At 39.8% G+C, this 24,715-nt stretch overlaps 1 protein-coding gene across 6 annotated transcripts in view; it reads right to left on the reverse strand.

The window, feature by feature from the left end:
- The window catches only part of itga7 (integrin subunit alpha 7), an 81,629-nt gene that overhangs the window by 10,653 nt on the left and 46,261 nt on the right, over window positions 1–24,715 (reverse strand). For 4 of the 6 annotated variants that reach the window (XM_004911865.4, XM_012957793.3, XM_012957794.3 and 1 more), the window contains exons 2-17: window positions 23,577–23,704; window positions 23,163–23,242; window positions 16,562–16,817; window positions 15,447–15,578; window positions 8,971–9,178; window positions 8,212–8,405; window positions 5,766–5,854; window positions 5,313–5,440; window positions 4,988–5,083; window positions 4,302–4,363; window positions 3,582–3,751; window positions 2,883–3,032; window positions 2,559–2,674; window positions 2,185–2,386; window positions 1,671–1,754; window positions 961–1,040 (exon numbers count right to left, since the gene is read on the reverse strand). In XM_004911865.4, coding sequence (XP_004911922.2) covers window positions 961–1,040; window positions 1,671–1,754; window positions 2,185–2,386; window positions 2,559–2,674; window positions 2,883–3,032; window positions 3,582–3,751; window positions 4,302–4,363; window positions 4,988–5,083; window positions 5,313–5,440; window positions 5,766–5,854; window positions 8,212–8,405; window positions 8,971–9,178; window positions 15,447–15,578; window positions 16,562–16,817; window positions 23,163–23,242; window positions 23,577–23,704 — 2,175 coding nt within the window. Of the gene's footprint in view, window positions 1–960; window positions 1,041–1,670; window positions 1,755–2,184; window positions 2,387–2,558; window positions 2,675–2,882; window positions 3,033–3,581; window positions 3,752–4,301; window positions 4,364–4,987; window positions 5,084–5,312; window positions 5,441–5,765; window positions 5,855–8,211; window positions 8,406–8,970; window positions 9,179–13,133; window positions 13,254–15,446; window positions 15,579–16,561; window positions 16,818–23,162; window positions 23,243–23,576; window positions 23,705–24,715 lie in introns of all 6 variants that reach the window. The other 2 variants (XM_031897160.1, XM_004911867.4) reach the window with 1 other exon arrangement.

Genomic DNA, 24,715 nt, shown 5'->3' on the forward strand with positions numbered 1-24,715 from the left:
ATGGGCAGGCTAGAGATAAACACTGCCCTCAGTCAAGAGAGGGGGAGTCTGTGAAAATTACTGAATTGCTAATCAGTTTGCGCTGGGAACTACATCCAGACATAAGGTCCCTATGGGCTGAGCTGAGCAGCACTAGATCTATACAGCAGCCTGCACCAACTGGTAATCCATAGAAGTAAGTGGCAGTTTAATTAGAGCACATGAGATGTGGAAATCAAAGGAAGCCAGGGACATACCATCAGCATTTAAATATTTGGCACCCATTTACTCTCATAGCCCTATTAGGTGTATCCCTAATCAAAAGTAATAAGATATGCCCTTGGTATGACTATTTATTCATTCTTCATATTCAAGGAAAATGATGTTATTAAGTAATGTCCTGTGGCCCTCTAACTGCCCAGTGATTTTGGAGTAAAACACATTATGTGTGAGGCCTTTGCTTTCAGCAATACTATTTTTTAACTGTTTCTAGGCTGTAATTATTCTACTCATCAAGAAATTGTCAGGTCATTGCTGGAAACAGGCAAGTAACTAAGGGCTTATTCGCTGGCACATAAACATCCCCTGTCCCACGTGAGCGCTGATAGTCAGAGTATCAAAGGAGCAATGTACTTACAATCTGGCCTATGGCACATGATGCTGGTATGGCCGGGATACAAGGGATTTCAGAAAGAGCAACAAGAGGAATGATTTTGTAGCACTTACACCCAAGCATTAATAAATAGGTCCCCTGATTTTTTAGTAACTGACATAATCTTATCTAAGAATTCAGCAGGCACCGTGGAACACTGACTGTCCAAGCTTATTTTTTTCTTATCCTTAAAAATTAAAGTAAATACAACACCTAAAACTGAAAAATTATATTCTGAAACATGATTGTACATTTTTTATAAAGTCTATACAAACATAAACTTTATAATCTCACACATCTGAAAATAACTTGAATTATTAAAACCTTACGTGGCCAGTTCAAGTTTCACCTCCAAATCTGTAGTCTCTATAGTAATTCCAGGGGTGCTGACTATCAGGTAAAAAGTTATCTGTAAAATAGAAACCAGCTATTGAGGTTGCACAAACAAAGCAAAGAGAGGCAGTTAATAGACACAGAGATAATGAAGACAGCATTTGATGTTATCTAAATTAAAAATAAAAGGGCAATATAACGGCTATATAAAGGTTACATGGACATTTCTGTTGCTTTGTTTCTTCAAATGGCCAGCCAATATAATCATTTGTGCAAACTGACAGTCTTCTAAAGCCCTAACTGCACAACTGGACAGAAATGGTAATCAATGTGCTTGTTCCATGCAATCTGACATTGCTCTGATCAGGCAAAACCCCTGATTATAATAAACATCCCAGTAACGTGAACAAAGAGTTTTTAGCTCATAATGAACCACTGGAATTGAGAGATATTCTCTAAGAAAAGTCTAGAGCATGGGCAATTGATAGAACAAGGGCAGCTTGAGTTAGTTTTCACACTACATAATTTAGACACCCACAATAAGTCTGTTAGTAGGTTCCTTCTGTACACTAATATATGTATATGCTGTATGTACCTTACTTTCCTTTTTCAGTAATATCAAGAAAAGCCAACAACAATAATACTGAATTAGAGAAGATAAACTGATTAAAGAAGAAATGTATAAAGGCAAGTAGGCTGCAAATACCTCAGCATTCCGCTTCATAGGGTTTCCGAGTTCACATGTTGCCTCAGAAGCATTCACATTGGAAATGCAGACTATTTCCTTGTCCTGAAGGGAAGAAACACAGGAAGGTGAGTAACCTTGAGGCCTCATTAGCACTGCATTCACTACATACAAGATGTTCTTTAGTACCAATAGGACTATTGAAAACATTTCCAAAGGATTGCATGCAGGCAGATTTGCTGGTGTTACTGCCACAGACGAACTGGAATTTGTTGCACCAAAGACATCAGATCTGTCCCAAATTAGAAGATAATCTAAGGTCTAAATTAGATCTAACACTGCCCCCTGGCTGTTTCTATGTATATCAGAAAAATTATTTCACTTAAATATTTTTGGAAAATATTTTTGGAAAGTTTTTATGAAATCATTCCAATTCATGTTACATCAATAAGTTACATAGTCCTTTTATGTGTTATATATAAATAATAATGACTTGGGGCATTGTGGGAAAGAGTGATATCAGAAGTCAGAATACCGGAGATGCGCCTGAGCTGTCAGTGGCTTGCCGCACACCAGAGTAGGACAGTGTATCTGGAAAGACCGCACTCAGCTGTGCTTCATGGGCATCGTCTCCATCCAACATTGCATTCTCGGGGTCTGATGGCAAGTTAGTGACAGTAATCTTAATGGCAAGGTCCTTCTGGTCGGTCAGAGAAAACACTGGAACCTCATTTTCTCTGAAGTGGAAGAAGAGAAAATTTGATACAAAAGCCTGATGCATTGCACAATATGTCCTTTTATATATAAGCACAAATGTGGCTACATGAAGTTAGTTATATGCAGAATCAGGTTTCCACCGTTCATGATGCTATACATTAGTCAAAGGGTGGGGTCAGATCCTGTACGTACACTGGCAGTGGCACAAACTGGTTAGTGTTGCCAACACGGGAACAGAAGGTATAGCTGAGCTGCAGGTTACTCTGACAGATCTTGTCTTCTCCACAGCCTTCTTTGAGGAAATTAACCTGAAATTAAGAAAGTAAAGAAAAATTAAGAAAGTAAAGAGAATTTAATTTATTTTGTGGGGAATGCAAAAGAAGATGCAATCTTTGCTACAGGTCTAGTTACCCAAAGCAACGTAGCAGCTTTTTAAAAGCAAAAATCTTATTGGTTACTATGGGCAAAAATTATGCCCTTTATTACATATGGGGGTAATAGTATGTTTGCTCATACCTCTGTGGTATAGACGTTTCTTTCCACATCACTCAGAACTGGCATGAGGGGGGGTAATAGGTCCCCAGATGAATGACCCCTGAGATGTGCGTCATGTATGTTGTAGGTCAGTGTCACTGGAATGGGCCGAAGCTTGTCTTTTATATCTTCCTAAAAGAAATGGACAATCATGGTTGTTCTTTAGTCTAGATCTTCCGTGCAGGGTTGTCTGAATTACCCAAATGTCACTTAACTAGAGTTCTACCTAATCCAGTTGCAGAACTATAAAGGAGGCAGACCTGAAGATGTTTTTGCTGGGGGGCCCTGTTGCATATAGATACACCACTGACCAAATACTTCATTTTTGTACCATGCTAAATACTGAACACTCCTAATAAAACAATCACAAGGGACTTGTCAGCAGAATCCCAATCCAGAGCAAGCAGAACCAGGCCTGAATTTATGGGCAGACCACAAAGGCCCGGGCCTAGTGCGGCAAAGATCTAGGGGCACCATGCCACCCGCTAACCATGTCTGCACTGGGGACTGAACGGAAGGTGGTGAGAGTGCCGTGGGGGCATGCCAGCACATAAGAAATGCGAGTGCAGGGGTGCAAGCGGCCTAGGGATGCACCACTTTTAGCAGAACACTATTTGCTAAGCACTACAGCACTTTGTGCAAAGTTGAATCTGCAGATCCATAACACAATGTGACGGTCACCTGTAGCTGGAATTTGGCAGTTGTACAGTGGCTGGCAGATTGCTTGTGCAGCTCCACGGTGCTAGTATGTTGGGATTCTGAGTCACTAGAATGGCGCTTTAGGAAAATCACTCGACTTGACTTTCCTTGAAGTCTCCTGTCTGCTTCAGCCTCAAAGACACATTTAAGAGCTGTGAAGGCAAAATATGATTGGAGAGGAAATGGTGTTAATAGAAATGTGTGCCTGTGCATCTGCTTACACACATACGGACAATTAGAACATGAATTGAAATATCCACTCTCATTTAGATTTTTTTTTTTTTTTAAATTACTTTTGTGAACAAGATTCCATATCAGCTTATAGTAGCATAGCAGCTTTGCTTCTGTTTCAGTTCATTTAAATCTTCTAAAAAATGGTTTTAAAATGATTTAATTTTTGTTTCAGTTTAGCAAAACCCTTAAATCTAAATGTGTCTCCCCTTAATGCAAATTGTTTTCCAGTATTTTGGCAGTCACTTCGTTTTTCATATTCTTTGGTGACTTTTACCACCCAGACAATCCCTTTTTGTGAATTTCAAAAACTGTTATTTCTTCCAATCTGCACCCCTTTCCCATGTGAAATCCTATGAATGCCAATGTTTTTATCCCCCTGTTTAGGCTTAGGCCAAGATTAAGGCCATCAGTCCTATTGTTGTCCTAGTAAGCACTAGTTATCTCCAATGGTAAAAACCCCATACTTACTGATTTGAGGGTTATAACTGGCAGGGACAGCGCTGTAACTGAAACACGCTCTTAGTTCCACACTGCAGATGAATGAAAAGAAAGTGAATTTGTAACATATAAAACAAAGGCTATGGGAGTAGACCCAGGTTACCCCAAGGTTGCTTTATGGGCAATCATTAGTAAAAACGTGACAGAGGTTTGGGTTAATTCAACTTCTATAGCAGTCAACCAGGACTGGGCCTGAGGGATACTGGGAAAAAAACCTGGTTGGCCCCAGCCCTAGTGGGCCCTACTGACCCAGACCTGATCCCCACCAACACCCCCCCACTGACCTCACTACCCCGACTGCATCTAGCTATGAGATACGCATGCTCAGTGGCGGGGTTAGGGGATGTGTGGGATGCAGGGGCCCCTGGGGTGGCAGCCATGGGGGGCCCCACACACCCCAGTCTGACCCTGATAGCAGCAGAGATGCAATTTCATTTTCAGAATGATGATTACATGCAGATTCCATTGGATGACAAATATATAAGGAAAAGAAAGACTAAAAAAAAGGAAGAATACAATGAATCAAGACTGTCAGCACTATGTACTCTCATGAAGTACTCGCTCACTCAGTTTTGGACCATAAAGGGAAAGAACCATAAAATGTAGTTAAAAGCTGGGATGTCCAACCAAAAAAACACTAAATATACAGTTCTCACCAGATTCCAGTGCCATGCTTGCAATTCTGATTCTCTAAGTCAATATTTTGTGGAGTGAAAGTGATTTCCTTCAGGACATGAATGACAGTGCGTGACCTGTAAATAATACAGATTAAATAAAACATAAATTAGATCAAAATATTACATTGGCTTAGTTAAGTATAGACAATCTTTGACAATCTAAATGCTGCAGAAACACCCAGCATTCCCAAGTCAATTTAACCGCAAAGCAAAATTGTATTAGGTCCCTTTACTCATTAAAAGATTAATATTGATTTCCCTGTGTTCCATTCAAACGTATAAGAATTCAAAGGAAAACACTCACCGAAACAGCACTACGGTGTCAGAAAGAGATCCCACCAAAAGATCAGGATAGGAGTTTCCATCAATATCTAATCCCCCAGACAGGGAGTATCCAAAAGTCTTTATTCCAACACTTATACCATCCAGAATCTGGTGGGCAGTGAGAAACCAAAATAGAAAGCATTCAATAAAAAAGTAATGGTGAAGAGTTACTGAAAAGTGAAATATAATTTGGGATGAAGGAGAGTAAAACAGATGCTTGATAAAATGCTCTGAGCTAATCCTCTTGTGCTGAATGACAACCAGCAAGAGCTGGTTTTATTCAGCATTTTTATTTAAATAAAAGAGGGAATTTGATTAATACATTTAATGAGCATTACATGAGCCATTTAAATTGAAAAAAATAAACAAATATTACTTCAACATCATAAAGGTGTCACTTTCAGGTCTAAATGCCACAACTCATGCAACTAACCTGTGCCGGTTTGGTAACTAATCCTTTGGGGCTGCCATGATGAATATAAACCTTTCCATTTCCATCAAATGGGGCTCCAATGGCAACATCTGTGAGAAACAGAATTCAGAATATGCTGAACTTAAATGGACATGATAGGTGTACATAGATGTACATAGGGCTGCACTGTACATAGAGTTGCACTGTACATAGGGTTGCACTGTACATAGAGTTGCACTGTACATAGAGTTGCACTGTATATAGGGTTGCACTGTACATAGGGTTGCACTGTACATAGGGTTGCACTGTACATAGGGCTGCACTGTACATAGGGTTGCACTGTACATAGGGTTGCACTGTACATAGGGCTGCACTGTACATAGAGTTGCACTGTACATAGGGCTGCACTGTACATAGGGTTGCACTGTACATAGGGCTGCACTGTACATACGGTTGCACTGTACATAGGGCTGCACTGTACATAGGGCTGCACTGTACATAGAGTTGCACTGTACATAGGGCTGCACTGTACATAGGGCTGCACTGTACATAGAGTTGCACTGTACTTAGGGCTGCACTGTACATAGAGTTGCACTGTACATAGGGCTGCACTGTACTTAGGGCTGCACTGTACATAGAGTTGCACTGTACATAGGGCTGCACTGTACATAGTGTTACACTGTACATAGGGTTGCACTGTACATAGGGCTGCACTGTACATAGGGCTGCACTGTACATAGAGTTGCACTGTACATAGAGTTGCACTGTACATAGTGTTACACTGTACATAGGGCTGCACTGTACATAGGGTTGCACTGTACATAGGGCTGCACTGTACATAGGGCTGCACTGTACATAGAGTTGCACTGTACATAGAGTTGCACTGTACATAGTGTTACACTGTACATAGGGCTGCACTGTACATAGGGTTGCACTGTACATAGGGTTGCACTGTACATAGGGTTACACTGTACATAGGGCTGCACTGTACATAGGGTTGCACTGTACATAGGGTTGCACTGTACATAGTGTTACACTGTACATAGGGCTGCACTGTACATAGGGTTGCACTGTACATAGGGTTGCACTGTACATAGGGTTACACTGTACATAGGGTTGCACTGTACATAGGGTTACACTGTACATAGGGTTGCACTGTACATAGGGTTACACTGTACATAGTGTTACACTGTACATAGGGCTGCACTGTACATAGGGTTGCACTGTACATAGGGTTGCACTGTACATAGGGTTGCACTGTACATAGGGTTACACTGTACATAGGGCTGCACTGTACATAGGGCTGCACTGTACATAGAGTTGCACTGTCCATAGAGTTTCACTGTCCATAGGGTTGCACTGTACATAGGGTTGCACTGTACATAGGGCTGCACTGTACATAGGGTTGCACTGTACATAGAGTTGCACTGTACATAGGGTTGCACTGTACATAGAGTTGCACTGTACATAGGGTTGCACTGTACATAGAGTTGCACTGTACATAGAGTTGCACTGTACATAGGGTTGCACTGTACATAGAGTTGCACTGTACATAGGGGGGGGGTTAGGGGACGCGCCTGGCTGGGGGCATCAGCAGGACCCCTGGGACGGAAGCCCCAGTGGGCCCTTCACCCCCCAGTCCAACCCTGATTCCAGCAGAGTCACAATTTGATACCTTAGATATGACTGAAAGCCTACATTGAAGGTCATTCAGATGGGGGGGGGTTACTTTTAGATATTCTTGTAACTAGGACAGAAAAACTAATATAGTGATGTTTACTTATATCTGTAACCTTGCTATAGGCTAAGCGGGGTCCAGTCAAATGTTGGGCATCATCGGTCGCACGAAAGATTGTTAAATCCGCCACTAACCTTCAGGGCTGAAACGGCAGATAAGGAGGTAGAAACAATAGGATTTCTACCTCCTTTTGCCGATTCAGCCCTGACGGCAGATTTTGCTCAGGCGCCTTTTATGGCGCCCGATCAAAATCTTTTAACCTGGCCGATCGGCGAGTCGACCGATATCAGCAGCCTCATGCGACTTGCCATACACGCACCGAATATCGTGCAAAACAACGTTTCGTACGATATTATCGGTGCGTGTATGGCCAGTTTAAGGTGATAAAAAAATCCAAAACCACTGGTCTATATTACCATATTTCAATGCTACTTTTTTAAAACATCTTAATTAATTCTTAATTTTCTATACAAGTATATATACACATAGACAGTGTTCAATAAAATTATAAATAATGACAGTATTTTGAGTTGGAGTCTCACATATAATTACACGCACATACTGTATGTTTATGCTACTTTGTAATCTTCTATCTTAATCCATAGTATCCTATTATACCTTCATGAAAGCTTAGCTACTCCCTAGCTGCAAATACAAGATTCAGAAAGTACTTTTCGGATTTTCAAATTTGCATCTGGAAAGGGTTTTTACGCTCTTGAGAAAACAGACCTTTGAAACCATCCTGGTTAATGTCTCCCAAGCTGCCAATGGCAATTCCAAACATAGACCCTTCAGACCCATTAAGTCGGAGGGGGGGTGATTTATCCAGTTTTCCAGCCTGATTCATATAAACGTAAACAGCGCCACCGATCTCATCTTTCCGTGAGAAGAAATTAGGGGCACCCACAAGCAAATCCATCCATCTAATGGAAGCAATAAAATAAATACAAATACATTTAGCATAAGAGATAGGGGGAATCAAAATCATAAATTGGAACCACATAACAAATGTCATTAAGTTGCAATCAAATTGACTTTTTTGCCATTTTTTTGCATTTGGTTATGGCTGCTGCTTGAAAATCTATATATACAGTATATATATTGGATAAGAGAAGATTCTCCTTCTGTGTCAGATATATTGACATTTAAGATGCCTTTGTTTACAAAATCCAATAGTACAAAACAATCGTATTTGGTTTATTTCATGTTTAAATGATTTTCATAAGTAGATCCAAATCTCAGAAGAAAACCCTAATAAATCTAATAAATCCTAGGTCTCAAGTGCTTAGTGAATGCAAATCTGAACCCTTGAATTTATGTGATTTTAAACCTCTGGACAACTGACAACCATTTATATAAGACGATTCAAATTGATTTGTATTCAAATATAAACCTATAAAGTTGGGTACTATTAGGTTTTTATCCAAATCCAAAATGATATAGTTGGAGGACCCCTGATCCTTTCCTTTACTATAACAGAACACTTACCCATCATTATTGAGATCCTCAATGGCAACTGAGTACCCAAATGATGATGCCAGGGTCTCTCCCCATAAAGTCACTTCTGGGATGAGCTGGCTTCCATTGTCCCGACGAAGAATAACCACAGCACCTGTATGATTTGCCCGGGGCGCCCCGCTTACAAAGCTCAGTGTGTTCCGCCCAGTTACCCCCCACCCTGAGTCGACTGAGAAACCTAGAGAATGCAGGGTATGAATCACAAGAGTTATTTCTGTGGCAGTGGAGACTGTAAGAAACAGACAGAAATATAACAAGTACAAATGAGATGTTAGCGAGAAGAGAAAGCAAAAGGGATAGCAAAAAGCTTCCAGACTAATCTCAGAAATAAACAGTAAGCAATCCTTGCACTAACAACAATACTGCTGCCTGCTTTAATAGATTAGTGTCGGTTCTCTCCCATGTTTAGCTGTACAAAGTTATCTCAAAAACATTAGTAAGTTTGGAGCTATTTGTAATGGTTCTACTTTTTTTTCTTAATTTTTGGCAAAGAAATAATATATCAAATTCTCTCTTATGTTGCTTTACCCATCTCCAGTGTGTTCTTAATTGAAAAGCACGGGTGAAAGTAGAGCTTTAGATTTTCATTTAATTTACCTAGGGCTTCTCAGTCCCAGTAAGCCATGCCTCAAGCACACATTGTCTGGATATACCCGTGTGGGCTCTTGTCGGAAATATACCCAGACAAACTGCACAGATGGCCAGAGAGGATAATTAATTGATTAAATCCAGAACAAAAATCTAGGCAAAGAAATGGTGCACTGTTGTTCTTCTACTAGGGCAAGCCCATCATCTAGGGTGACCACTTGAAAATTCAGGGACACATCTAAAAAATCCAGCCACCAGGGCTGAACTGATTACGGTTCATTTTAAATGCAATAGGTGCTGCCCTACAACATGGATTTATTATTTATTCCCCTGAATTGTCATGTGATTTGGTCACCCTACCATGATCCCTAATTATGCTGGACATGGATCAGCTCCCCCTCATTTCCTAGCCCCTTGTGTTTGAAGCAGGTGAAGAAGCAATCAGGCTCACTGGAACAGCAACATGGGTGGGTGGGTGGGTTTGTGAGTGAATGGAATGAAGGGTTAGAGGTGCCCAATCACATCAAGCTCATCGGTTCATGGCTTCAAGACACCAGCAGACAAAGGATGTTGCCCACAGGGTTAAACATGAAATCAGTTTAGAATGAATGCCACCCATTTGAAAGGAAATCTAGAATTTACTTGTTTTATGGATTTTAAACCTATTTCTCAATATAAATCAAAACCACTGGAAGTCAGATTAATAGAAAAAATGCCTATAGCTTTTTGATGGATTCAGCATCCCAAAATCATCGTTTTATTGCCTAGCTTGGGATAAATACAAATGAAGGCTTGGACAATGTTTTATATTTTTTCTTATAGAATTGATTAGTAAATAGCTATACATTTCTAAACATATATAGCTCTTGTGTATTATAAGTATATTAAAAGTCACCGAGCAAATCCATGGTCATGTAAACGCCCCAGATTGTAGGCTTATGTCATGGATCACAAGTGACATCACTAAGCACAATTTATGACTGGTGACCTCACTAAGCACTGTCTATAAGGGTATATTTTATAGGCCAGTTAAATTCCTGGCTCTTCCAAACCACTGCCTGGTTGCTATATACAAAACAACTCAATAATTAAAAAACTGCAAATAATAAAAATTATGGCCAATTGCAAAATGTCTCAGAACAGAACTCTCTACATTATACTGAAAGTTCATTTAAAGGCAAACTTTCCCTTGAACAACCCGTTACATTTTTAATGAATGTACCGTATATTAAAGTATATTGGAAAGTTGTTTAAACCTGCATCTTTTTTTTGGGTGTTCAAAACAATAAGCTTCTCACACCTCACATTCCAGATAATAGATCTAATGCCTAATGTTTATTAATAGATGAATCAGCAGAAATACACAAAAAGAGGTTGTGGGAGCACTCCAAGGCTAAATAAAGTATACAAATACAATGGAAGTGCAACTGATCTGGCCAAATTAATTACAAACATACAGAAAGACAAAAAGGATTGATCAATGCCTTTAAAAAGAATGGGTGTTGGTTAATGGGCAGTCTTCTCCTCTACAAGCCGCAAGCGGGGGAGGATTTGGTCTGGGGAACCAGGCAATCTCTCTCTATATAAGCAAAAGGCATGGGAGTGACTAAGCCCTCTGATTCAAACCAGCCCCCAGGTCAAGAATGGCAATAGTGCACGGGAGTGCCAGCCTTTGAAAAATATGACCAGAGGTAAATAGATAGGACCACCATACGGGGTTTACCTTGACGTGGTATGGTGGCTTACCAATCTTATGATCATAATTTTGTAACTAAAAACCCCTGTTTCTTGTCAATATACTGTATGCACTAGCATGAAACTAATAGACAATTTACTTATGAAACAGGGGACCAGGGAATGTGCATTGATCAATCCTTTCTGTCTTTCTGTATGTTTGGAATCAGCAGAAATGACTTTTACTGTGAATTTATATTGCAGTTATTCATTTCTAAATGTAAATACAGAGCGAGAGTAGTTTTTGTGTATATTCTCTAAATGGAAAATAAACACAATGTATAAGGAATGGTTCCCCTGTATATAACGCACAGAAACGAACTAAAATACCTAACTAAAACAGATCTGTAAAGATGGATGATGTTTAACTTGGTTTTAGCACAGCCATGAGCAGGGCAAGGAACATACAGTAGAGATACAATAGCAGTGAAAGTTAGAGAATGGAATTAATTCAGTGAAAAAGCATATTGCTAATTGGATGAGGCATTTACATGCTTCCCAACAGAAAAGCAACTGGGTTTAAGAATAGCCTATTATGGTGGGCAACTGCCATTATTGTCGGAGATACAAGGGCTCATTTACGCCTGCAAGTGCGGCTGCGGTCCCCAAAGTTTCCTCGCAGTCACTTGCATGTAAAACCACTTTCATTAAAGGTACTTGCGTAAAAATCCACTAGCATTTCCATATAGTCCCCTCAGTGCTGCTTGGTTTTCCTGCCTTCTGTCCCGAATCAAGTGCTGATGCGCCTATTGATGCAGGGGAATCTGCACCCTGACCAGTCCAACGCTCCAGGGTCCCCTTCATACCCAACATCAATAGCCACAAAAATCAGGCACAGATATTGCTTGGAAGCAAAGCACTGGAAATGATGCCAGATGAACTTCTGCGCAGTTTTGTTCAATTAGCCACCAACTCCTTGTGCAATTGCATAAGTTTTGGGGAATCAGGTGCAAATGTGGTACATGCAGCACAACTGCATTACCCCTTTGCGACTGCAATGGTGCTGGAATTTGTAGAAAATGTTGCATTGTTGGGGAAAAAACATTGTGATTGTGGTCAAAATTGCAATTTTCTCACTGCACTTGTGGGTGTACATGAGCCCTCTATGAAAGAAGGAAGCAGAGCCATAGAAGCATAGGGACAGCAAGGGTCAGTGGGCAAATAAGAATTTCATTGCATGCCAAGAACTAAGTAAATGTTGGTATTTGGTCCCTATGTGAGATTTTGTGACTTTCAATGTCTTCAGTCCAGATGTTCTGGCCCAAGTTGAATCAGGCAAAAGGAAATAGGTAGAAGGACACGGTGAGAACATGCAAAGTGGTTAAGCAGATGTAAATCAGGAAAGACACTGATGTCATATGCAGTTAAAGCAAAAAGCATCAACAATAAGCCAATAATATCGTAAAGGTCAAACTGCACCTCTGAGGATTACAAAAAAATGTATAGGCAACCAGGCAAATGGCCATAATTATCAATTATGGAAATCTGAAATTCGCAAAGACGTGTAACACACACACTTGAGGTTTAAGGAACTAATAATGGTTATTATCTAATTGCCTGGGAACTCTTTTCAAACAATTTATGGTGCTTTTCTAATGGCATTTAAATATTGGGAACTTGGAGAGTGCTATAATTATTCAAAATTTATTAAGGAGATTCTGACCAGCAGAAAGTTACTTTGTGACATGCAATACAAAAGCATATGACATGAAGTCTACCAGCTAGGGACAAAGACATACCAGACGGATGAAGGTAGCACGCAGGAGGTGGGAGCTGAACCCGGCCCCCATACACATATGCAAGTTACAAACCTAAATAGCTATTGAGGGCTACGTCATGGCCCAGTCTGGTTCCCTTCTCCCTGGGCTCCAGCGTTTTATACACCAACTGATCCGGATCTGAACTATCAATGTTTGTGACAAACAAGAGTCCTGTGCCATGAAAGTGAATGCCCCCCAAGGTGGAGGAAATGAGGAACGGAAAAGAGACAAGAAAAGAGACAGCAAGTTAGAAGGCGCAGAGGATATTGTCATGGCATTGGAAGATGCAAGAGAGAGGAATCATGGGAGAGAAAGCATAACTGCATCAAAAGAGCCAAATAATCCCAGTTTTTAATTGAATTTTCAAATTGGTTCTCAGACAAATTTGTTCTCAAAAGTACAATTTAAAGCAGCCATTCCTATAATACCCTGATCAAATAAGTTGTTTGCAACAAATGTTCTATAAGTAGTACTTTGGGCATTGAAAACCAGCATGTTTAGTCCAAGACAGGAGTGAATTGATCAGCCCAACTGGGAACACATTTTTTTATCATCAAAAATGCATCAAATCCTCAGAGAATTCAGACAAGACTGAATATTGATTTTTTTAGATGTAATCTGTAGCTGTGAATCAGCTGACTATTGGTTTTATATAATAAAGGGCTTACAGTATACTGTAGGTTACCAGTCATTGTGGGACTAGCCTGTCTCTTGTGCACTTCAATCATTTGATTTAAGATTACGGATTTTTTAAGCAATTATTTTGCTCTGCGAAATTAATTTGTCTCTGCCTCTTCCTCCCTGTACAGACACAGAGGAATTGCTCCAGAGATTCTCCCAAAAAAGCACTCCCACACTTGATCCATATGTATAGTCTGTTGGTATACCATTTTCTGACCGATATGTCCTTAAATTTTCTAACAAGAAAAGAAACCTACTGCTCATTGATTCTCTAAATGACTGTAAATATCACTTCCCAGACAGTCAATGCTGGTGCCAGAAACTCTTCTTTTCAAATCTGGTTATAAAGGGCACGCTCTGTACAAGACATTGTATTGATGCAGAAATCTGTTAGACCTGTGTGTATGTTAAACTGGGCTGGATGATTTTGCTGGTGGAAAGCAGGTAGGAGCTTGGCTTGTTACAGGCGCAGAATACATGAGTCGATTCATGTGCTGAATGTACATTTTGCCTATTGCCTATTTCTTTAATAACAGGAAAAATCCATAATGTTTGTTATTTCTTGAGCTAAACAGGGCAAACAGGAAATTGAATCTACCCCATGTTTGATCCTCGTGAGGGAGATTAATTAAATTACCAGTACCCGGATAATCCCCCTGCATAATGGAATGTTACTTACCAAATTACAGAGAAGGAAGGGGTTGTATACTATTAATCTAATTATCTACAAGGACCAAATTTGCAGTAGCCTCAGTCTCCCCGTTTGCCTAGTTTAGCCTGAAGAAATAACAGAAACCAAAAATTGTGTTCAGCACAAGCCCTATTTATTGCACTCACATTAAACATGGTAATATTGCACCTTTAAGGTACTGGAATAATACATAAAGTTATTTATTTAAAGTAGCAAAGAAGCATTCAATAAATCATTAGAATGCAGAATATTCCATTTCTGAAGACTGAAATTAATGAGGAATATGATTACATTACATGGCAGGGCTGGGGCACCATCACTGACCTCAGCTGACACAGCAATGTCTATTTATCACCACTAGAGGTCTATACTTCCCTATCAGACTCCCTCTCACATAGATAGGGATAAATACAGAAGGATAATCCCTCAGCATTTACTACCTACTAAAAAGCAATTTAAGGATAAAACCTTAATAAGCAAAAACATTTTCTCTTTCAGAAAATTTTTTTTTTCTTTTGTTAAATAAGATTCACTTCTCTAGGGCCTAATCCACAGTACTACCATGTTAATGTCTATAATAATAGCTAGGCAGTTTCCTAATGCCTGCAGGATCATGGGTCCCACTGTAGAATGTGTTATTTCCCACAAGTTATATAAAACTAATTTAAGTTTATAATGATATGTTTATAACCAAAAAACAAAAGCATATATTAAATGCACACCTCCCATAAACTGTTATTGCTCTATACAAATAAACATGAATGACTGCTTTAAATGGCATTGGTATAATAAAAAGGACTTGGAAATGGAACTGTCTGTTAATCCAATATGAACATTCCTATTAAAGTATCAGAATACCTGCATGTATATGAGGCTTGCAATAGGCAATGAAAACACCTTAAGTATAGGCATGTGGAGCAAAATTGTGCCTCTGTAAGGCTGCATTTCTCTCCATTTTCCTCTCTCTGCACCATCCGGCCATGACCTCATACCAAAATAACTGTGGTGTGGTACTGGTATCATTTCTGGTTTCTGGCTTTTCTCTCCAGCAACTTCATATGGGCCGTCATCATAAGTGCCTAGGGCCAGGGCACTCTGATTAAATAACTCCACCCGGAGCTCCCCTGGCAGCCACAGCATGGTGTAGATCAGAGAAAAAACAGTCACATATACAAGTTATAGACATATTTCGTATTTGCAGAAATACAGGGACAAGCACAGACCATTTGATGGAACATAAATACATCAAAATAACCCTGAATTATGTATTTAATGGGGATTTGACACAACACAGCAAAATATTACTATGCCAATTAGAATTCAGCTCAAATAAAACATTTTTGGATGGTTACGTATTGTGGCGAAACCTCAGATTCTGGCCTTTATAAGTCTCTAGTCAGTTCTAGTAAGGGGTATTTATTAACCTCCCAAGGAAAGTTGTCCATTTGTGTTCAAAGTGAAACATTTTCTCCAATAACAAGACAGTGCTGGGTATAGAACATGCCAGCTGTAGATTAGATGATATGGGTCAATAGACCTTAGCAAATGTTGCCCTTTTTATTAAATTACCCCATAAGCATCTCAGTGAGTGAGCTGATTCAGGACTCCCACATAAAGGCCTTGGCCACTTCCTTTCTCTCAGGGTTTGGGGACCTAAATTAATTGAACAAAATTAGTACCTTTTATTACTGACTATTTAGGGAGAAAATGTCACTGTATTTGAAGGATCCTTTTAAGCACCCTGAGACCCATAGGTTAAGGATTTCTGCTCTATAATACACTCTGGAACAGTGTAAAGTGATTTGTTAGTACTGTTTCCAATACTGACATAAACCCTTCCATCTGCTACATTAGCAATACAGGTTTTGGTGCTGTTTCCAGGCATGGGCAACCAGCTCTGCTGAACAACAACTCCCAGCTCCTCTGGAGGCTACTGGCTTATGAAGGTTTGCTGGTTGCTTATCACTAATAAAACTAAATTATTCATGCATTGAAACAAATCCTTTAGGAGTCCTCTCCTCCTCATCTACCTTTTTCTGCATACAAGCAGGTTATTGTTATCATCTGAATCATACAGATAGCTTGGATCTTCTGTCACAGCACTTACCTTTCCAGTTGTATGTGCCTGGGGCCCCAAACATGATATAATGATTGTCAGTGGTGAAACCTGCAGAAATGCCTTGCTGGCAGAATCCAAACATCTCATGTCCCAATGTTCTACCCTCACAGAACTTCCACTCTCCTCCATCTAGGTCATCACTTATGGTTAAATCTTCACTCAAAACAAAGCATCGGCCAATCACGTCCCGGGTCTCAGAAAGCTGGTTTACTCTCTGGCGAGATTCATACAAGTGCGCACATGTCTGCAAAGTTAAGGTGAGAAAATAACATTAAATGGTATTGAAGGTAATTTGTCTGCAGAAAAGATCACAGCTACTTCATGTTCATGTAGGGGCTGAGTTACAAAAACCAGTGCTACATTGCACCAGTGAAACTGTCTATAGCAACCAAGCAGATCTTTGCTTTTAATTTCTAACTGGGAGTTGCTATGGGCTTGTGTCACATGCTCCACTGTAATGTATGAAATTATTTATTTTATGGCTGTGGAAGCCCACAGGTTGGATGTGGCCCTTCAGGCTCCACAGACTTAGAAATTAGGTTACACAGATATGATTGGACCCACCTTGACACCTTTTGAAAAGATGGAGACTTCCACAAGTGCTGGTGTTCACTAATGCAGTTCTATCTAACTGGAGACGATCTATCCAGAACAATGGATGTGGGGTCTATTCAAAAAAAGGGCAGCCCTCTATCCTTGTTGGGAGACACTGCTCTTATAGAAGAAATTTAGATCTAGCTCTCTGCAGCTGATACCTTGGAATATCTAGATCAGTGCTGTTCAACTTGTTACATGTAGTGGGCCATCATATAGGATGGTGAAGGGCTGGGTTCAATAAAAATTATCATGTCATACAGTGATCTCTATGGAGCCTTTGGGCAGACTGGGGGCCATAAAAATGCTTTGGAGGGCCACATCCAACCTGAGGATCTCCAGTTGTACAGTCCTGATCTAGATAACCCCCTTCTTGACAAGGTCCTGTCCCTAAACTACAAAATATGCCTAATACCCCACAGAGCTTCCCAAATTCTGTATAGGGAAAACACGTATTTCAAGAATACTGCATATTAGCTATTGTTAGTTGTACAGCAACTCAAAAGCTCTCTTATTTATATACTTTAGCTGAACTAGCCCCCCTGCATTCCTGCAGTGCCTAGGGACCCTGTGTTATTATTATATGTGCAGAGATAAATCTCCTAATTCACTGGTGCAAGTCAAAAGGCACATATCTCAAGAAACTACAGTGCAGTCTTTAGAAAAATATATAGATATGATTATAATTTAACAAACATTTGAAAAGTAACGAGATTAAAAGCAATAATCTTTGAGGTTATTTATAAAGGTCAGGTAAATTCAGTTAAGGGAAGGTAGTGTTGGCAGAGCTCATACACTATGCAATACCATTCATTTCTCTAAAAATAACTGTAAGCCTGCTCTGGGAAAGCCTTCACTGGTGGAAAAACTGTTTGACAGAGCCGAATGGAAATATGTTTCAAGTGTTAGCCTATTGTTTGTTCTATAAATAATCTAATGCTGGAATAAAATGGTAGCATGTTTATAAGATAAGCAAAGCACAACTCTCTTCTACTGAGCGTGTCATTAGGATGCTGGTTTATTCACATTACGCTATCTATGGAATTCAAAGCAATAGCAATGAGACCTCAGCAGTGCATGGAAAGAATGAGGATTAATGTTGCTGCATATAATAACAATAGACTCTTTCTGTTTATGTACACAGGTTCAGTGTATGCTTCTGTAAAAAGCTCAGAAACCAAAACTAAACTAACTGGGACCAAAAGAAAACCGATTATAAGGATTATATAGAGAAGGTGATACTATACTCTAAATAGATACAGAAAAATTGCCCCCTTTGTGCTCAGTTCACTGATCTCCCCTGGAGAATATTTTGAAAGTCGACCAGTGCCCCAACTTCACCCACCATAAAAGCTTTTACATCAGCCTGTTTGGGGCAGCATATGTGGCTCAAAAGTTTGGGGAAGACTTTGAGGTGCATTTTTCACTATATACAATTATTTCACTCATCTAGGTATGTCTATGAAGATTCTCATCCATTCAGGTCATGATATACAATATCTAGTGGAATTAAGTGTAAAACAACTGGACTTTTCTGCGTTTTTCTTGAAAACATTTCACAATCCTAGTGGCTTCTTCAGTAAAAATGACTGTAAGGGAATTCCCCGGCATTTAAACCCTTGAGGGTAGTAGAGTCACAGACATCCAATCACAGTGGTTCCATTGAACTTATTCAGTTAGGTGTTGGCTGAAAGTGACAGGTGTGCCAGATGAGCGGTGAAACATTTTCAAGAAAAACTCAGAAAAGTCCATCTGTTTTAGACTTAATTCTACTAGATATTATACTCATCTAAGTACTTTTTTATCCCATCCAGCTGGAAACATTTGCTGGGAAAAAAACTGCAGTTACAGAGCACTTGAATATGTGGGTCAGGCACGGACTGGAAATCTGTGGATTCTGGCAAATGCCAGAGGGGCTGCTGTAATATGCCACAGACAGTCACTATTTATTGGGCTGGTGGGGGGCTGTTTGGGCCTCTGTGTACTTGAAATCCCAGGGCCTATTTTGAATCCAAGTCCAGACCTGCTGTGGGTATCAGTGCAGCCACAGGTCCCCAAACAGGTCCTAAGAACAGGGCCCACAACATCTTTTGCTCCTTGGCACTTCCTAGCTCGTGTATCTCATGGCTGCAAGGGGACACCCATACCACAAAATCACTCAATTTACTGCTGAGTTTGTGCTAGGGGGGAAGCAAGTAGAATCCCACATCATGTCTACAGCCAAAAACATTCTGTACTTAGCCTTATGACCCACAAATTGGTTTAAAAACCTATTATGCACCATGTTTAATTATTGTTTAATACTGTAGGAAGAAATAATCACTGAGCACCATGTTGGGTCATGATCCTCCCTGGTTTGAGGTATAGAAAGGATTTTTTAAATTACTGTGGTTTGCACATTTGTTGCACTATGGTGAATGCTGCCTATTAGTAACATTGCTGCAGGTATATCATAATAGCACAGTGATGCGGTAAAGAACCTTATAAACATAATGTAGCTGAATACAGATGAATCTTCACTGACTCTAACTAAATCACCACTAATCAGCCACAAATGGCCACAATTCCTGATCACGACAAGCCAGTCTTATTTTTCCCTGGACAGTAATCACACTTACACCGGAGACGTGCCATTAAAACCCATTAAATACACTTGTACAGCCATCTCAGTAATTGCCTGTGGGCTTGCATCACAGTAGTTGATCATATTCACAATGGCTCCCGACAATATGGATGCATGTGTATCACGCTACAGGCAAGTAACACAGCTTTAACTATCTCTCAAGAAACCATATGTTGTATGTAATGCAATGCAGCACTCCCTCTAATATTGATTAAATCATAATTTCCATTCACATTGCCATTTGTTGTTTGAGCTAGCCTTAAAATGTGTGTACATTGTACAAATGCACAACTTTAAGGAGAACTCTTGCTTCCAAACCAAAATTTCTTAAAGAGCCCCACACAACATGAAAACCCCTAATAAATCTAATGTCACTGTAATCTGTTACTTCAAAAAGTATGAATTAATACCATTTTATACGCTGATATCCAGCTGCAAAAAAGTTCTTCTTTTTCTGCATCATTTGATATCCTGGCAGGGGAGGAGGGACTAAAACATTGATATTACAAATTGTAACAGCAAGGCTAGTAAATGCTTCAATGAACAGGTCAATTCGGCATCATAAACCAATGCAGGGATTTAACAAGAAGCAGGCTATGTATGTAATGATGCACTCATTTGACCAGAGTGGATCTTTACCTGACTTACCCATGGGGTTGGAAATTCAACTGATCTGAATGCTCAAGCATTGGATCACACTGGGTGCCAGCAAAATGTGATCTGCCACAGATTCCATACAATACACTGATCAGTTGTTATTTCATTTCATTTATAAACATGTTAACTTGTCTTTGCTTTGTCTTTGATGTCCATGTTCCTGAAAGAGACCCATTAATATGGTTGTATTTGTGCTGCATGGCTATCCTCCTGAGTGTATCCTGCTGAGTGCTTGGCTTTTTTAATTAGAGGTTAACATAAGATCTTTTAGTAATTGTTACATATCAAGGCATGTCCAAGATGTCCAACCTACATATCTTTTAGCTGCTACCAAATGACAGATATACCCCAAGGTTGGACATGGACCTCTGTGCTTTGGCAAGCAGCACTGAAGTGGTGTATGTTGGATTTGACTCTGTATCCTTGTAATTTTATACAGACCGATATATATTAAGGGTACAATAATGAAAAGAGGGGTGGATGTGCATTAATCCTCTATGCATCATTAATCACAACACATCCATTTTGACACATCTGCTTCCAAAAGGATCATCCCTCATTAATAATGTATTAGAAGAGAAGGTCACCACAGAGGAGACACAACTGAAAAAAAATCATATTAAGGGACATAGAGAAAAGAGTCAATACTCTCCTGCTGTGATGGGATATGCAAAGGTTACGGAGACAACTCGAATGTGGCAATTACCATTTTTATTTTATTCACTGTAAACACAATGTACGCTCTGGTTGCTAAAGTCTGACATGCTTAAAATTGTCTTTTAATAAGTGTTTAATGTTCTTGTTATGAAAGCTGATCACTGTATTTATAAAAGTGTGTAATTTATTTTATACCAACCTAAAGCGTTCATTTATGCCCTTACTGCTGCCACAGCAATCCTGGCATAACTCAATTTCAAGTCAAAGAGAAAAATTCAGGTGGCAAAGAGCTGTAAAAAAACGGAATCAATCGCCACTGCTTTTTTTCAAGCTACGGCTTTTTGCGACCATGATTTTGCCATGCTGCTTTACTAGGGGGTGCCAGCCTTCCTATATTTATATATTATACTCCTATATTTATAACACTGGCATGGGGGGACTGGTGTGTGAGAGGCCCAATGAGGCTGTTACCCCTGGGGCCCACATACCATTCAAGGCCCATTGGGTTTTTTCCTGGTTTCCCACTGACCCAGTAAAACCCTGAACATTGGTATCAAGCATTAGTTTTACTAGTCGAGAGGCAACCCTATGCTTCACATACACCACAATTAATTTCACAACTCTATAACTACTTAATTTCCATGACATTTATTTTTTTTCTTACACAGCTTTTTAAATATGCCCCATAAGGTGGCCATACACGCACCGTTATTATCGTACTAAACTTTGTCAGTGGGAGAAGAGGCATCAGCAAAGGCCTTGGATATCTCATTGGTTGGGCCCAACATACAATTTTGATAGGGCTTGAAGGCACCGGAGCACCAGCAAGCATTTAGTGCTGAATCATCAGATAGGGTGGAATTCTTTTGTTTCTACCTGCATTCAGCCCTGAGCTGAAGGTAGGGTATGAATGATCTTAAAGGAAAGATCATAATTGTAACATGTATGGCCACTATTAGTGACAGAACATGGAGCATTTCCATAATATTCAACTGTTGGTCACCTGTCCTTGGGATGTTTGTGCTGCTGATAATAATGCAAGGCAATCCACATTACAGAAACAATTTTATGTTTTAATGAAAATGAAAATGAAAAGAAGGGCATGTTAAACTAGAGAAATAAGCCCCCCTCTCATCCAGACGGTGAGGCGGATAAACACTGATCACTCTCTCTCACCACATGGACAGGAGGAATTTTCCTGTTAACCAGTTGCTGTGACTCACACTGCTGCAGTTATTGGCACATATACCAGCATTTCTGACTCAGTGCTTGTTGGCTTAAGTCTCACATATTACATTTATTGCAGGTGGAGTAACGACTTGGGCAAATATTTTTATACCAATCTAAAACAATATAACACAGGAAAGCAGAAAGAGATTTAAAAGGCCAGTAACCTCATAAAATGAAAATGTTTACAAGCATTTTTGAACTTTTTTGGCCATGCCTCCAATCTGCCCGGCGCACACTATCTTCCAAAAGCCCGTACAATTTACGGAGTTACGTCATCCCACTTTGATCCACTTTCTGGGACTGTCAGGTTTATATATATATATATATATATCAGTATAAATAGAGTGTAGCATTAAACATGTGAATGACCTACTACTGGGAAAACATTAGTAAGTGCAGGGAACTATTTTCCAGTGCAGCCCTATGATGCTTGGATGGGCATGGGCTGTATAACAGCAGCACGCTAGTGACAATTCCAGCAGTAGATTTAATGGTAATTTCTAAGCAGAATTTATAGTGGTGCCAAATAGTGATATAAGCTGGCACATCATATATGTTTTCCAGAGCACAACTAACCTTTTGTTACTCTTTTCTTTAGTAGGCAGAGGCACACTCGTTTTTCTCCCTAACACCCAGGATCGGACTGGCAATCTGTGGATTCTGGCAAATGGCAGAGGGCTGCCGTAAGTGCCATTAACGGTGACTACGTTGTGGGCTGGTGTGGGCCTGTTTGGGCCACTTTGTACTTGTAATGCCAGGGCCAATTTTGAATCCCAGTCTGGGCCTGCCAACACCATAACAAGCAAATGACATTAAGTTACAACTCACCACAATTTTTCCACCAGGGCCTTGGCTCTTTACTGTGACTCCAAGCCATTGGTTTTCCTTGCTCTCCTGAGATGTATCAGCTGCAAGAAAAAGAAGGACAAAGTCAGAGAAGCTAACAAAACACAAGTGTGTAATTTTGTGAGATTTTATCAAGGATAATTAGGAGGAGGAAATTATTGTATCCTTATGGATCTGCAAGGGAGATTATAAGATTGGTATCTGGTTGCTAGGGACCACCTTACCCTAGCAACCAGGCAGTAGTTTGAATAATAGACTGGAAGATGAACAGGAAAGCATCTAAAGAGAATAGAAGTAATGTGTGACAATAAAATGAATATTAAACATAGCATCAGGAGCAATCTGATTTCACACCCTACAAACACACACAGAGAGTCTGACAGACATGTAATTTACCTGCATGGTCAATATCAAGTCGGATACAGTCCTTTGGCTCTGTAGTAAGCGGACATCCATAGAGACCCCCTGTACGGTTGGCATTTTGATTTGGTAATGCTGAGGCCTGAGGAGCTCCAACCAAAAGCCTGCAGAACAGAACAGACAGAACAGAGTGATTTAAATCACTGCTGGGAGATATTTATATCAAAGAAGCAATCATCTTGGCATGGGTGCACAAGGGTAATTTAGTAACTTACATATTCAATGAATTACATATGGCTGTTTACAGGGGTATAGCCCTCCTTACTAACTACACCCCTCCCAGTGCTCACCAGTGTTTCTATCCCACCACAGCTATCCCCCAGTATATCTAAATGCCTACATGCGGCATTTTGAAATGGACAGTTTTTAGCTGGACAGCCACAGGCTCCTAACCAATGACCTAACATAAAGAACTGCACAAATACTTTATTAGCGACTGATAATATCTTTAATATCACTGAGTATTCCCTAATGGATGACAACTTCATCATAACACTTCTACCAACGGCTCCTGTTTAATAAACACTAAGCACAGGGTTAGGTGCCAGCACAGCGCCCTGCTAGAAATTCAGCACATAGAAAAGAAAAATACCAACCCTTGGTTGTTCTGCTTTATAGCCTGGGAACCAAGCACCACGCAGTTAGGTGCAGAGTTATCAAAATGTGAGATTAGAGCTTAATACATAAAAACTTAAAACATAAAATAAAATCACCCACTTTCCAGTCATTCCCATGGGATTTTTAGAAGCAAATTTATAAATAGGTGAAAGTAAGAATTCACCAATTGCTAAATACGCTTCTTACAACCCCATAGGAATGAACAGAACATGGGTGAGTTTTTATGTATTAAGCTCTAAACTCCCATTTTGATAAATCTGCCCCTAAGTGCACCAACAAAAGAATAAAAAAATGCTGAACAATTTTTGTAAATCATTCATAGTATCCCAAAAATCATTTTGATAAATCTTCCCCTTGGGGCAGATTTATTAAAATTCAGATTTGTGTAGTTTTAGAGGTTTCTCCTACCAGGACTAAACTCACAAATTAAAAAAGCACAAATGTTTCCTTATTTATTAAAAAAACACAAAAAAAACCACAGATGCCAAAAAGGTGAA

This window comes from Xenopus tropicalis, chromosome 2 (genome assembly GCF_000004195.4).
Source record: "Xenopus tropicalis strain Nigerian chromosome 2, UCB_Xtro_10.0, whole genome shotgun sequence".
Classification (NCBI taxonomy): domain Eukaryota; kingdom Metazoa; phylum Chordata; class Amphibia; order Anura; family Pipidae; genus Xenopus; species Xenopus tropicalis.